The following is a 13,497-nucleotide window of genomic DNA, read 5'->3' on the forward strand; positions in this document are numbered from 1 at the left end:
GTCAGCTCGCCGTCTCGAAAACGACGGGACGCCGTTTGTTTTTCCTGGCGCGCGTCATCGCCGCCGCCGCTGTTTGTGTCGTCGACGTGGCGTCTCTCTTGAATATGCATCACCTCCACCCCGTCAGCAAGGCTCGCCAGAGCACGGCAGATTAACACGCGGGATTTCTAATGTGTCTGCCTGTCACGGACGCTCTCCATCAGGGCGCAGAGCTACACAGCGGGATTTGCTAATTGGAGGTTGTTAGCTACAAGGGACAAGTGGTTGGAAATGACAGTAATCTGCTTAGCTTGGTGCCGGGGGTCGAGGCTCTGATTTGTTATGATTGGGGGAGATTTGGAACGGCCCCCTTTTCATTTCTGCACAAACAGCTATCTCTAGCCTCCTTTGTGTGAGATGAGAATGTGAGCCACACATGAGCTAGGGCTCTTCTAACCTTCGCCTGCTGATCAAGGGGAAGTGCTTCTGCGATGGGGAGGAGGAGGAGGGGGCGGGGGTGGGGGCAGGCACAGAAATGAACAGAGGAAGGTTTCTAGTTTTCCACAAAATCTTATCTTGACTGTCAGCATTCTGTCACATGAGTCACGGGAGAGAGCACTGCAGAGTGAGAGAGCACTGCACAGAGTACCTAGGCTAGATATCTGCCTTAAGGACATTATTGGCTGTGCGGTTAATGACCTGTTTGTTTTGGATAAATCAGATAACGAGCCGCGGACCGGTCAAGATAGCGACGATATTTCAGCTGGTTTAGTCAGGGTGGGGGCGTGGTCGGAGGCGGGGGGGGGGGCCCTCTGCGTTGCCGCTGGCGGATGGTTAGAGTCGGAGGCAGCGGTGACAGGGTTAAACGTCTTACTAGGGAGGAGAGAAAGAGAGAAAAGAAACAGGGAGTCTCTTCCCACAGTGAATTGAATTAGTAATGCCATAGAAATAACTGTCCCCAGAAACAGCGCCGTGATCCTTCTGCGCTGACCACCCCTCAGGGAGACGCTGGAGGGGCTTTTAAAGAGACCAAGATGTGGGCTCTGCTTCTCGTTTGCATGTTCTCACACCCTAATCAGTTGTTAGTTCGACTAGACGCTAAATTCTGGACTGTACGTCAGTAGTGCTGAGAACCAAACAGAAGACAAATCTTACTGACCGTATGGACGAGGAAACACATGCTGGTGTCCTTGTGCTTGACCTGTAACAGTGCTCTAATGCTATTGTTACAGTGCTCTAATGCTACTGTAACAGTTCTCTGAATGCTGTAACAGTTCTCGAATGCTACTGTAACAGTGTTCTAAGGCTAATGTAACGGTGCTCTGAATGTTACTGCAACAGTGCTCTGAACGCTACTGTAACAGTGCTCTAAAGCTACTCTAACAGTGCTCTGAACGCTACTGTAACGGTTTTCTGAACGCTACTGTAACAGAGCTCTAATTCTAAAGTAACAGTGCCATAATGCTACTGTAACAGTGCTCTGAACACTACTGTAACAGTGCTCTAATGCTACTGTAACAGTGTTCTAATGCTACTGTAACAGTGCTCTGAACACTACTGTAACAGTGCTCTAATGCTACTGTAACAGTGCTCTGAACACTACTGTAACAGTGCTCTAATGCTACTGTAACAGTGCTCTGAACACTACTGTAACAATGCTCTAATGCTACTGTAACAGTGCTCAGAACACTACTGTAACAGTGCTCTAATGCTACTGTAATGGTTCTCTGAACGCTACTGTAACAGTGCTCTGAACGCTACTGTAACAGAGCTCTAATGCTACAGTAACAGTGCCATAATGCTACTGTAACAGTGCACTGAACACTACTGTAACAGTGCTCTGAACACTACTGTAACAGTGCTCTGAACACTACTGTAACAGTGCTCTAATGCTACTGTAATAGTGCTCTGAATGCTAACGGTGCTGTGAACGCTACTCTGTACACTACTGCCCTCTCTTTATGTCCCGTATGGCTCAGTATTGTCAGGGTTTTAGATGTATTCCATGTAATAAAAGTTGGTTTATAGCAGAAAAACAACCCCATGTGAACCACGCTACTCAATGGAGTTAAAACGACTGTTTTGAACTTTGGGCCGATGATCGTGTTGCACCAGCTCCCTCTGCACGGAGGAGGAGGAGGAGGAGGAGGGTAAGAGCCCCGGGCCGCCCGCACCGACTCGTTACAGCGCCGTGAAGGGAGCGCCTGTGTCCTGGGAAAGGAGGCTGTGGCCAAGTCCAGATGCCGCGGGCCTCCCCCGGGACGGCGTGCCGAGTCCAGACGGGAGGAAGTGCAGCATGAGAGCCGGCCTGGATCAGTCAGCTGCCTGGCCCCGCCCCCACTCCGCTCCACTCTGCCACGGGACGGGAGGCTCGCTCCCAGCACTCCTCCTCCGAGGCCCGGGCCGCATGTGGGATTCATTTACGTCGAGCTTGTGAAGAACGAGAGGGGGAAAAAAACGATGGAAAACAGCTCTATGACACGTCAGGATGACAAAGAGAGGATTACTCAGATGTACTCGCTAACAAAGCACCCCTCGTAGGGCTTCTCCTACAACAAAGAGGTCAGCAGAACGGGCCCGTTCCTGTGTAAAGTAGAGACGTTCTGGCGGTGAGGGAGACTTCTGTGTGAGGGAGACTTCTGTGTGAGGGGTCGTCATTTCTCACGGTGCCGGTAATTGGGTGCAGTGAACCACAGTCAGTCGACTCCACTGCTTCCTCTCCAGTAGGTGTGTTTGAAGTTTGCTCCCTTTTTACATTTGTGTTGAGAGAAGTAGCTGGAGAAAAGCGCTGCTCAGCTGTTTTAGTTCGCCGCGTGTGAACTGAAGCCAGACGTTTATGGAACCGAATATACTTTGGCTAAATGTCAAATTTTAAGTACCAGCGTAAAACCCAGAAGATACACATTGAGAGAGCGGGCCTACTCTGTATGGTAATAAACAACATCTGTATCTGCTGGTGCCTTCAGGATGACTTGATAAACATTCCAACACAAGGGGAAGGCACTTTAGGTTGAGCTGTTGCTTTACTAACTACTGCTTGTCACAGTGGAATTAGTCTCATAATGAAGAGATCTTTCTTTTTCTTTCTTTCTTTTTCTTTCTTTCTTTCTTTCACCCCCCCTCTCTTTCTCTCTCTCTCTGCAGCGTGCCTTAGGAGATCCATCCTATAGAAGACATCTGTTCTCATAGTAATAGCTATGTAGAGCTGCCTGCAGTCTAATCCATTCTGCCCTGGGAAATGTGTTGAGTCAACACAGTGATTGACATTGTATACACACCGAGTGTTGACTTGGATGTGGTGCAAGTCCACCCCTGATGACAAATGCTCAAGCGTAGGCTAGTTGACTCCAGAGGCTAGGCCGTGGTTCTGGAGGAGTGTGCGTGTGTTCCTATCAGACTGTTCAGTGGGATCGTTGTGACGCAGAACCACTCGAGACAAACGTGCCAGGCGGTGGCTCGTGTCACATCGGAGTTAAAAGACGGATCCGACTATTGTTGTTTTTCATTTTCACTATCTGACAGATATTTGTCAAAACGAACCAAACCCCTCCCGTAAAACAAACAAACAGCGTTCTATTCTGTTTACTCTCTCAAACACAACAGCTAAGAAACCCAGCGACCAGTAAGGCTGGTGCCGGTGTGTGTAGCCCAGCGTGGAGGTGTCTGCTGGGATGCTTCCCCCTGCCTGTGGAGGGGTCCGAGGGTGGGGCGCTGCAGCCTGTTAGAGGAAGGTAGTCATGGTCCTGGGCATAAACCGGCCGTAGGCATACAGCTCCTGCTGTCTCAGGGATTCTTTCCACCCTTGTCAGACACATTTGTCAAGGGAATAGCTGCCTCGAGGAGGAATCCCCCCCACCCCTCCCCAGAAACAGCCTCTTTCCAAGTCTCTTGTGTTCCTCCCCAGGGCCTCTCCAACCACACTCTGGAGGCAGAGTATCGCTGGCTACATCCCTGGTATTAGTGATGGAAGTTTGCCCTCTAGTGGGACATTGCTGTTATTGCATTACTTTGCTTCTTTGTATACCTACTTTCATCGAGGATGCAGTGCAGTGAACCCATTTTGAAGTAGACTAGAGGACTGTAGCCCATCTCTCGTGTCACCTGTGTGGAGTAACCTTTAGCCCTGGTCCAGGTCGGTATACTATTCAGGGCTATACCCCGGTATACCGCCCTGCTAGGGACTATTCATTGCGCGATAGACTTTTTTCACTCAGTCTACATTACCACATCTACAGACAATTATTATTTCGTTACTCACCAAAGTGAAGACTTTTTTCCAGAGGTGGCTAAAGTTGTTGCCCCCCACCTTTTATATAAAAAACACTTTTTGCACTTAAAAAGCACATATCCACCGATGTCCATTAGCCTGACTTCGCAACCCTGATCACGTGATCTCTCTCCATATAGAGAAACAGCATGTGAGATCACGTGATTAGGGTCGTGAAGCCAGGCTAATGGATACCATCATAGCTGAGTGGATCTCGGTGGATGGTCCCTGGCAGGGTGGTATACCGGGGGCATGGCCCCGAATAGTATACCGACCTGGACCAGGGCTAGAGTAACCGTATGCCTCGTCTCTTACTCCAGGGCATGCCAGCTGGACCTCGTCTGCCCACCAACGGCAGCCTGGTAGGCATGCCAGCTCAGAGAGCCCCTGGTCCTGTCACCCAGCAGAAAGCCCCAGGCAAAACCCCGGCCATGCAGAGACAGCTGGCCCAGCAGCAGCATGGCATCAACGACGCGGTGAGCTGCCCTGTATATCTATCTATCTATCTATCTATCTATCAATCTATCTATCTATCTATCTATCTATCTATCTATCTATCTATCTATCTATCTATCTATCTATCTATCTATCTATCTCTATATATATATTTATATATATATATATATATATATATATACTGTATATGTGTATATATGCATACTGTAGATGTGTATAATCAAGGTATATACTGTATGTGTGTATCTGTGTATATATGTATACTGTATGTGTATAGGTGTATAATCGAGGTATCCGAGACAGTAATCCTCTTTGTGCATGTTGCGGTTTTCAGGACAAAGACGGAGCCCAGGACCAGTTCAACCGTCATCTCACCAGACCACCGCCAGACTATAAACAAAGCAGAAACATGGCGGGAGCCCCTCAGCCAGGCCTGTTCACAGGTACGGCCTCGGGTTTGATTCAGAGCTACTGTACACACTGGAATACTGCACACAGAATGCTGCCCGTGTACACACTGTATTTTGTAAGGATGGTACTGACTGATTTATTAATATCCATATTGCACATACATAATCCATTTTATACCGTATATTAAGGGTACTTATTGTGTAATTTGTGTTAATTTATGAACGTTGTAATTTATTATACATTTACAAGTTACAAATGTACAATAATTTCATAATTGTACATTTGTAACTTGTAAATGTATCATTTGGAATTGAGTATTAGAGTTTACCTGTATCAAGCATAATCTTGGAGCCAGCAGCAACATTTCACTGAGACACTTTACTTGTGACAAATAAAGAAATCCTTAATCTTGAATGTTGACAGTACAGTGTAGAGTTGAGGGAAATGCACTCAGCTGGTTGTGTGTTGAATGTTCCAGACCCACGGTGTGTAATTAACCCATGTGTTCTCCCGCTAGGTATGAGCTCCTCCCAGTCTCTGACGAGCAGCATGCCGGACGGCGATCTGCAGTCCCTGCCCTGCCACCTGCCCGCCGTTCCAGGTGCCAAGATGGCGTCCGTGTCCGTGGACAGGAGGTACGCCGGCGGGCCGGACCCTCACCCGGTGCCCTGCGTCGGACAGCTCCAGCAGCACAGCAGCCAGAACAGGATGGGGCTGAACCAGAACCAGAACCAGAGCAAGCCCAGGTTCCCGGGGCCCGGCGGCCAGAGCAGCACGTTTGGGATGGGCGGCGTCAATAGCGTGCCGCACCCCAGGACGTCGGTAGGGCAGCAGACCTCGGGCATGTCTGGGCCGGGCCTGGGGGGCATGATGACTAGTAACAACATGGGCTGGGCCCCCGGCTCCAAGCAGGCCGCTGTAGGGCCTGGGCTCGGAGTTAGGAGGCTGCCCGCCAGCCTGCAGTCTCAGGGCGGCCAGCTGGACATGGCAGGCCACCACTACCAACAGAGGCACGTGGGCCCGCCCAACCAAGTAGCGCCAGACATAGGGATGCTCCCCCTGAACCCGGCCATCAGGGGCTCGGCCCCCAGAAGCAGCCAGCCCATGATGCCCCCTCTACCCGGCGTGGCTACCCTGAACCAGGCCTCTCCGGAACAGAGGGTCCCCGCGGGCTCCTTCCCCCCGCCCGGACCCAACTCCAGCACCTACCAGAGCCACCGGGCCAATCGGCTGACCTTCGACTTCCTCCAGGAGGAGGACAACACGGTCCCGGGGATCAACACGGACTCCGACTTCATAGACTCCCTGCTCAAGTCCGGCTCTGGTAACGACGACTGGATGAAAGATATAAATCTGGATGAGATCCTGGGCAGTCATAATTGAACTTCCGTGTTCCGTGGAGTGTTCACACACAAAGAAACCTTCACATCATGGGGTTAGAGAGCTCTTCATGGTGAGGGGTTGGGATATGTAGTGTGAACATGTACAGTAAGTGATGACATTTGTAAAAGATGTTCAAATGTAATTTTGTAAACACAACATATTATTTGTTATCCAAGTATACCGTATTGGGCATCACTTTACCTTTAGTTGACATTAATTACTATGCAACTGCGTAGTCATGAGGTAGAGTTCCCCTCTGGGATCAATAAAGAACTACCTACCTACAGTATCTAGAAGGGTAACTGAATGCCAGCCTCCACTTACTCCTAGAACCCCCCCCCCCACACACACACACACACCGTATCTTGTTCCTTGTGTAATAACCTATGCAGCTAACCCTTAATACTACGTAATTACAAAGCAGTTCATATCATTATGTGACTACAATGTTATTACTACAGGTATTACTATGCAGCTGTACAGTAATAATGTCAAGTGAAGGTGAAGTGTTTAACCTGTATTGTTTTGTGTATTCCTGTGAAAAATAATATTGTTGTTTTAGTAAAGGTTTGTTTGTTTCCAGGTTGAATAAGAGCCTGATTTTCTGTGACAGATCTCCTACCTGCATTCCGGTCAAACAAATTGCACACTGTGAAAAAGACATGGCTGTCATACTTCAAAACTCCCTGTGGTCTTTCCAGTTTGAATGTGCACACCGTTCCTGAGCATGACAATGCCATGACAGTTCAGTTTTAATGACCACATATCGCTTAATTAAGACATGTTGCTCTATTCAAGCTTTTCACCTGGCACAGTTTTTGGATATGCGTCAAAATTGTACCCGTTTTATTTTTCATCTAATATTTAATAATCTATTGGAAAACAAGTAAACCGTTATAAACCATGCAGTTAATAAAATGGTTTTGAATACACTGGTCCTGTGATATTTTCTGACTTCTTGTAAAATGGAACATCCCTATCAGCTTCTTAATGCTGACTTTGTCTGTGGTGGAACATTGTGAAGTAGGATAATGTGTTTTGGACAAAAACATGTATTTATTCTCCATGATCAGCTGGAAAGACACAGTGGTGGTCCAGGCCACCCACAAAGTGCTTTAACAGAAAATTAATAGCCCTTTTTTTAGATTAAGTGCAGCTTATAAAGGCTTCATTATGTAAGGGATAATACACGACAAGGTGTGCTGTTTTCGAAAAATACACGACGCGGGGACACAACTGTGTCACAAAGCTTCTAGAACCATGTCAGTTCGTCATGAAGGGTTTAAATGGCTCCCCTAACACGTCAAGAAATGACCTGTTGATCAGAAAGGCACACACCGCACCCCACTCCAATACTTACAGTTTAAGTTGCCTTAAAGAAATTATTGCTTGCTGTGTTTCAATAGATTTGTTTCAAATGGTGGTTTCAAATTTGGAAATACAAAACAGCTCACTCACCAAGAAGGCACAGCAGACGGTGTACAGTAGCATACTGTAGGCTACTTCCTGAGGCAGCTGGAGAAGTTTGCCTGCCAAAGCCAATGATGGTACACGTCTACACCTCCATCATCGAGTCTATCCTCAACATCTGATATGCTGATGCTACAGCTGAGGACAAGGCCAGACTGCAGCGTGCCATCCTCTGCTTAGAGGGTGATTGGCTGCCCTCCAGGACTTGCCCGCCTCCAGGGCCCTGAAGCGGGCAGGTAGGACATCTCCTACCCTGGTCACAGAGTCTTTGAACCACTCCCCTCCAGCAGGAGGCTGCGGTCCATCAGGACCAAAACCTCCAGTTTCTTCCCGACTGCTGCTGCCTCATCAACAAGGCCCGCCGGCACCCACACTGACACGTCTATTTTGTGCATTTGAGTAAATTGTGTAAACTGTTTTGCACTGTCATGTTCTTGCACTAGGCTACTGATCATGCACCAACAGACCAAAGCAAAAGGCCTATCCTACTTAGGCCTATAGCTAATTATAGCAATCCTACTTATAATATTAGGCCTATAGCAATAAATATTATATATACTGTATAGCAATTGTAATAAGACCCTTCTATAAGAACCCGTTATAAAGCATGACATACGGTTACGGTTGCTTTATGATACCTGCATATAGGCTTTAGAGGTAATTAAGCCTTTATAAGCATTCAATGTCCCATTACAGTATAATGTTTATAGTAGCCTAAGCTATAACTGACACAGGTGAGTGATGTTATGCTTACAGTATCTCCTTTAAACTTGTCCGCCTAATGTAAGTCTCTAGTCTGATTTTTGGGGAGTTCCAGAGTGCAAGTTTGGCTCCACCTCATCGCACAGAATCAGGACACTGAAACTCAATACCTGCACTGTTCTGTTTAAATCACAGCTCGCCTTCTGGCTCTTTTTACAGTATCAGTTGCTTTTTCGAATTCGCAAACAAGTTTGTTTCGGGAGAAGATATGTGGCGGTTAAATCTATGACAGAAGAACAGCCTCGACGTCCACGGCCAATTCGATGAAAAATAATCATTTCCTTTTGTTTGAATTATGAATAAGCTGATTATAAATGCGCTGCACATGGCCGTGGCCTTCACATCAGTTTGGTGCGGTAAGTAGCCTAGCTTGCGACAGATTGTTCTGTTCCAGTTATGACTCACATGTTCTGTCTCCCATGATCGCATGTTATAACGGGAGTTTAACGTCATGCTGCCAACGTGTACAACCCCCCTCCCCCACCTTTAAAAAACATATTTTAATGGATTGTGCCGGGTGTGACTAACCTGTCCCAATTTGAGTCATAGGCTATAGGTTAATCTAAGTAAGCCTAGTGTTATGGCAGCCAGGCTAGGTGTTAACATAAATCTGAATTTTGGAAAGAGATTTGTTGATTGGGCTATTTTTCCCCACTTCACCTGTTTATGTTGTTTGCTGCTGTTGTTGTTGCTGCTGTTGTACAGAACACCCACAAACACTGCCTCAGCAAGACGGTGCAGGCCTACCTACCACTAAGATATCAACACGGTCAGCACTGGATTCTTTCACCTCAGCAGCCCTGCAGTCTAACTCGACAGGAGCAGGCAGCAATGAAACTGTCACATTAATGCTGGTTAACACCAGGGAACGACCCAGCGCCTCACAGACAAAACAAGCTCTGGACGCCACCGCCAAACCACCTCAACCCACCTCACCAGGTCAGATTTTAATCTGTCATGTAAATGTAGTGTGTTATGCAAATGATCAGTATCATGTAGATTATGTTCTTAAAATACTGAAGTGGAAAGCAGCAGGCCTGTATTCAGGTCAAGTCAAGTATTATTATCATTCCACATACATGTACATAGGCTATATTTATGCATGACATACAGGGAAGTCTCTGACCACAAGAAACACAAAACACAAAACACCTAATGTATTGACACAGACAGACACAGAGTAGTGACAGAAGTACACAGAATAATATAAAATAATATATATATCCTGTGTTTTATATATACACATCCTGTCATATCTTCGTTCGTGTGGTGGGTGCTGGGATTGTTATGACTCCGGCTAGGGAACCAGATGCATGACCAGGAGGCAGGGAAACAGTTCAAGGCCCCGGAGGGCATTTAATAACAAAATGGAGGGGAAAAAAGGAGGATGAATCCAAGGGGGGAGAGGAGTAGGGCTTCAGCAGGCAAGCATGGCTCTGCTGGGCAGTAGTGGGCATTGAGTCCATCTTCACCTCCTCCATCACTGCCTGCTACTCCGTCGCTACAGCCGAAGACGGGGCCAAGCTGCAGTCTGCAACATGGTCCCCCTCACAGAGCCCTTGAGGGAGGGGAGAGAGTCACTGATGATCTGTCATGTTCACTCTCCATTAGGGACTCGTGGTCTGAGGCCGTGCCGTTGCCATGTCAGACAGCTAGACAGTTTGTCGAGGACGCTCCTTACGGTGCTGTTGTAGAACGCAGCGTGACGGGTGGCGGGAGGCTCGCCTCCTCCTTCGGCCACCGCAGGAAGTGGAGGCGCGGCTGTCGGGCGCCCTTCGCGAGGGTCGTCGCGTCGGCCAGAGGGGTGTGGCTGGAGCTGGATTTTGCAGTCTCTGTGGAGAGCCAGTGCTCAGTGAGATGGTGCTGCTACAGTGTTCGGTAGCTACTGTATTCATATAGCTACAGTCTGGGAGGACTGTACTGCTGTAGCTACAGTTTGGAGGACTGTATTCATTCATGTAGCTAGTGTTGAGGACTAGTATTCATGTACTGTAGCTACAGTGTTGATGACTGTATTCATGGAGCTACAGTGTTGAAGACTGTATTCTTGTAGTGTAGCTACAGTGTTGAGGACTGTATTCATGTAGTGTAGCTACAGTGTTGAGGACTTTATTCATGGAGCTACAGTGTTGAGGACTGTATTCATGTAGTGTAGCTACAGTGTTGAGGACTATTAATGGAGCTACAGTGTTGAGGACTGTATTCATGGAGCTACAGTGTTGAAGACTGTATTCATGTATTGTAGCTACAGTGTTGAGGACTGTATTCATGTATTGTAGCTACAGTGTTGAGGACTGTATTCATGGAGCTACAGTGTTGAATACTGTATTCATGTACTGTAGCTATAGTGTTGAGGACTGTATTCATGGAGCTACAGTGTGACTGTATTCATGGAGCTACAGTGTTGAGGACTGTATTCATGTAGTGTAGCTACAGTGTTGAGGACTATTAATGGAGCTACAGTGTTGAGGACTGTATTCGCGTAGGCTACTGTAGCTGCAGTGTTGAGGACTGTATTCATGGAGCTACAGTGTTGAGGACTGTATTCATGTAGTGTAGCTACAGTGTTGAGGACTATTAATGGAGCTACAGTGTTGAGGACTGTTTTCATGGAGCTACAGTGTTGAAGACTGTATTCATGTACTGTAGCTACAGTGTTGAGGACTGTATTCATGGAGCTACAGTGTTGAGGACTGTATTCATGGAGCTACAGTGTTGAGGACTGTATTCATGTACTGTAGCTATAGTGTTGAGGACTGTATTCATGGAGCTACAGTGTTGAGGACTGTATTCATGGAGCTACAGTGTTGAGGACTGTATTCACGTAGCTATAGTGTGGAAGACTGTATTCATGTAGCTACAGTGTGGGGGAGGAACTAGTGGCGTTTATTTAGTATCATGGAGGACAGACCAAGGCATCATCGCCCTCTAGAGGGCAGACCCAGGAATCATCATCCCTCTCTGACATGTGCCCCTCTTGACCTGACAGGTTGTTGGCATGACAACGTCCCTGACACAACGACCCGTGTTGGCGTGACGACCCTCCCCCCCGCAGCCTCCTCCCGGTTCGATGCCGGCAGCTTCCTGGGAGGGATGCTGCTGGCCTTCATCATCACCCTGGCCGCCACCCTGGGATACAAGCTGGCATGCGCCAGGCGGGACGTACGATACCGCACCCTGTAAGTGTGGGGCTGCGTTCTGAATCGCATACTTCCATACTGTACAGCGTGCCAAGAAAGGATGTAGTATGTTCCATTACATAGTATGGCAAAAATACCAGGATGTTCTACTACATCCAGTCGTATTTTGCAGCATTGCAAGCCAGCAGACTTTTCTGGCTATTCAGACCCACAATCCCTTGCGCAGTGGAAATGACGTCACATGTGCGAGTCGTGACAGCTGAGGACGAATGATGCTTTATGGACTGCGACGGATGTGGGCTAATTTGAAGCCGCAATGTTATGACAAACTGGTATGTCCCAACTGAATGCGTACTGCGTACAAAGTATGTACTTTCTAGGGGCAGCTGTAGTACGTACTGGTAGTAAAAAGTAGAAGTATGCAATTCGGTACGCAGACTGGGCCTTAACGATGTTCCTCTGACTGCGATCAGTTCCTCATGTAGGTCGCTGTGGAATGTTCTTTCCTGTCTCAAATTTGGTGTGTTTGGTTTCTCTCTCAGGACAGAGGAGCATGATGCGATCATCTAGAATGTGAGACATGGAGGACTTGGCTGATGGTTTAAGGCCTGCTTGGTGAAATGTATCCAGTGTGTGTTTCAGTTAATATGATCCGTTAATGATGTATGCCACATTGCATGGCAACATTGTTATGTTGTAATTTTTGGCATTTGAGTGTGTTACAATAAGAAATTGTTTTGAATACAATAAACTCATAATTGTGTGAGTATCAAAATTGTGTGAGGCCGTTGCAAACTGAGGTTTTAGAAGTGTATAGTATGTACAACAATATACAACTATACCATACAATAACTATTACCACAAAGTATATACTTTATTTCAGGCCAATTTCAAAGTATTATATAAAGAGATATAATGTAACAGAATTTATGGTTCTAAAATACATGCACATGTGTATCTATCAAAAATGAACAGATCATCATTACTGAATATAAATTCATTTCATGTGCATTTAGAAAGTTCTAAATACCAATCCTTTAACTCACGTGATTAGTTCTACAGCTAGAAAAGACAGTCAACAGTTACTATATTCTGACAATTACACGCTAACTAAGCATAAAATCGTGTTTTCTGTGACAAATACATCATTGAGTCATAATTCTGTAGTCGTGCAGTATAAGCACTTTAGTGTACCAACTTTTAACAAGTCACTTTAGTTGCATTGTTCACGCCAACACTGTTTCCGCACCCCCATGGCCTCCAGAAACTCCACACCTGATGCCACATCAACACAATCTGAATGGAAATACCAGAAACTGAATCCTCTGTCAGTTTCCATGACTAACACAATCTCGCTCTGATCTACACGTTACTTCTGTAGAGTTAATGCTGCCTATGTAGTGTCTTGGTTGTAAATATCAATCAAAGTATTCAATTTCACACAAGTAATGGGCTGGATGTGACTGGGAAGAAGACACCTACAGTAGGCTAGGCTGTCGAATGACTGAGCCGCTGTATACACACTGGTGAATGTGTAGTCGTCATGTAAACATCTAATAATGCACATATTCTGATAAGGAGGAAGAATTAGCATTCATCCAACCACTGCTGTACTCTAGTGTTCTCTAG

At 46.8% G+C, this 13,497-nt stretch overlaps 2 protein-coding genes across 2 annotated transcripts in view; both read left to right on the plus strand.

Moving 5' to 3' along the window:
* maml2 (mastermind like transcriptional coactivator 2) overlaps positions 1–6,496 on the plus strand; it is a gene marked incomplete at both ends in the record, with an annotated part of 38,285 nt that extends 31,789 nt beyond the window's left edge. Inside the window, 3 exons of the mRNA XM_084461263.1 lie at positions 4,567–4,722; positions 5,037–5,145; positions 5,631–6,496. Coding sequence (XP_084317389.1) covers positions 4,567–4,722; positions 5,037–5,145; positions 5,631–6,496 — 1,131 coding nt within the window. The remainder of the gene's footprint in view (positions 1–4,566; positions 4,723–5,036; positions 5,146–5,630) is intronic.
* A 2,329-nt stretch (positions 6,497–8,825) lies between these two features.
* On the plus strand, positions 8,826–12,620 carry tmem123 (transmembrane protein 123). Its single transcript, XM_084449135.1, has 4 exons — positions 8,826–9,084; positions 9,434–9,667; positions 11,718–11,907; positions 12,411–12,620. Exons 1-4 carry the CDS (start codon positions 9,024–9,026, stop codon positions 12,436–12,438), a joined length of 513 nt encoding a protein of 170 aa, XP_084305261.1. The 5' UTR covers positions 8,826–9,023; the 3' UTR covers positions 12,439–12,620.
* Positions 12,621–13,497: the final 877 nt, after the last annotated feature.

This window comes from Borostomias antarcticus (genome assembly GCF_949987555.1).
Source record: "Borostomias antarcticus genome assembly, chromosome: 1".
NCBI classification, from domain to species: Eukaryota; Metazoa; Chordata; class Actinopteri; order Stomiiformes; family Stomiidae; genus Borostomias; species Borostomias antarcticus.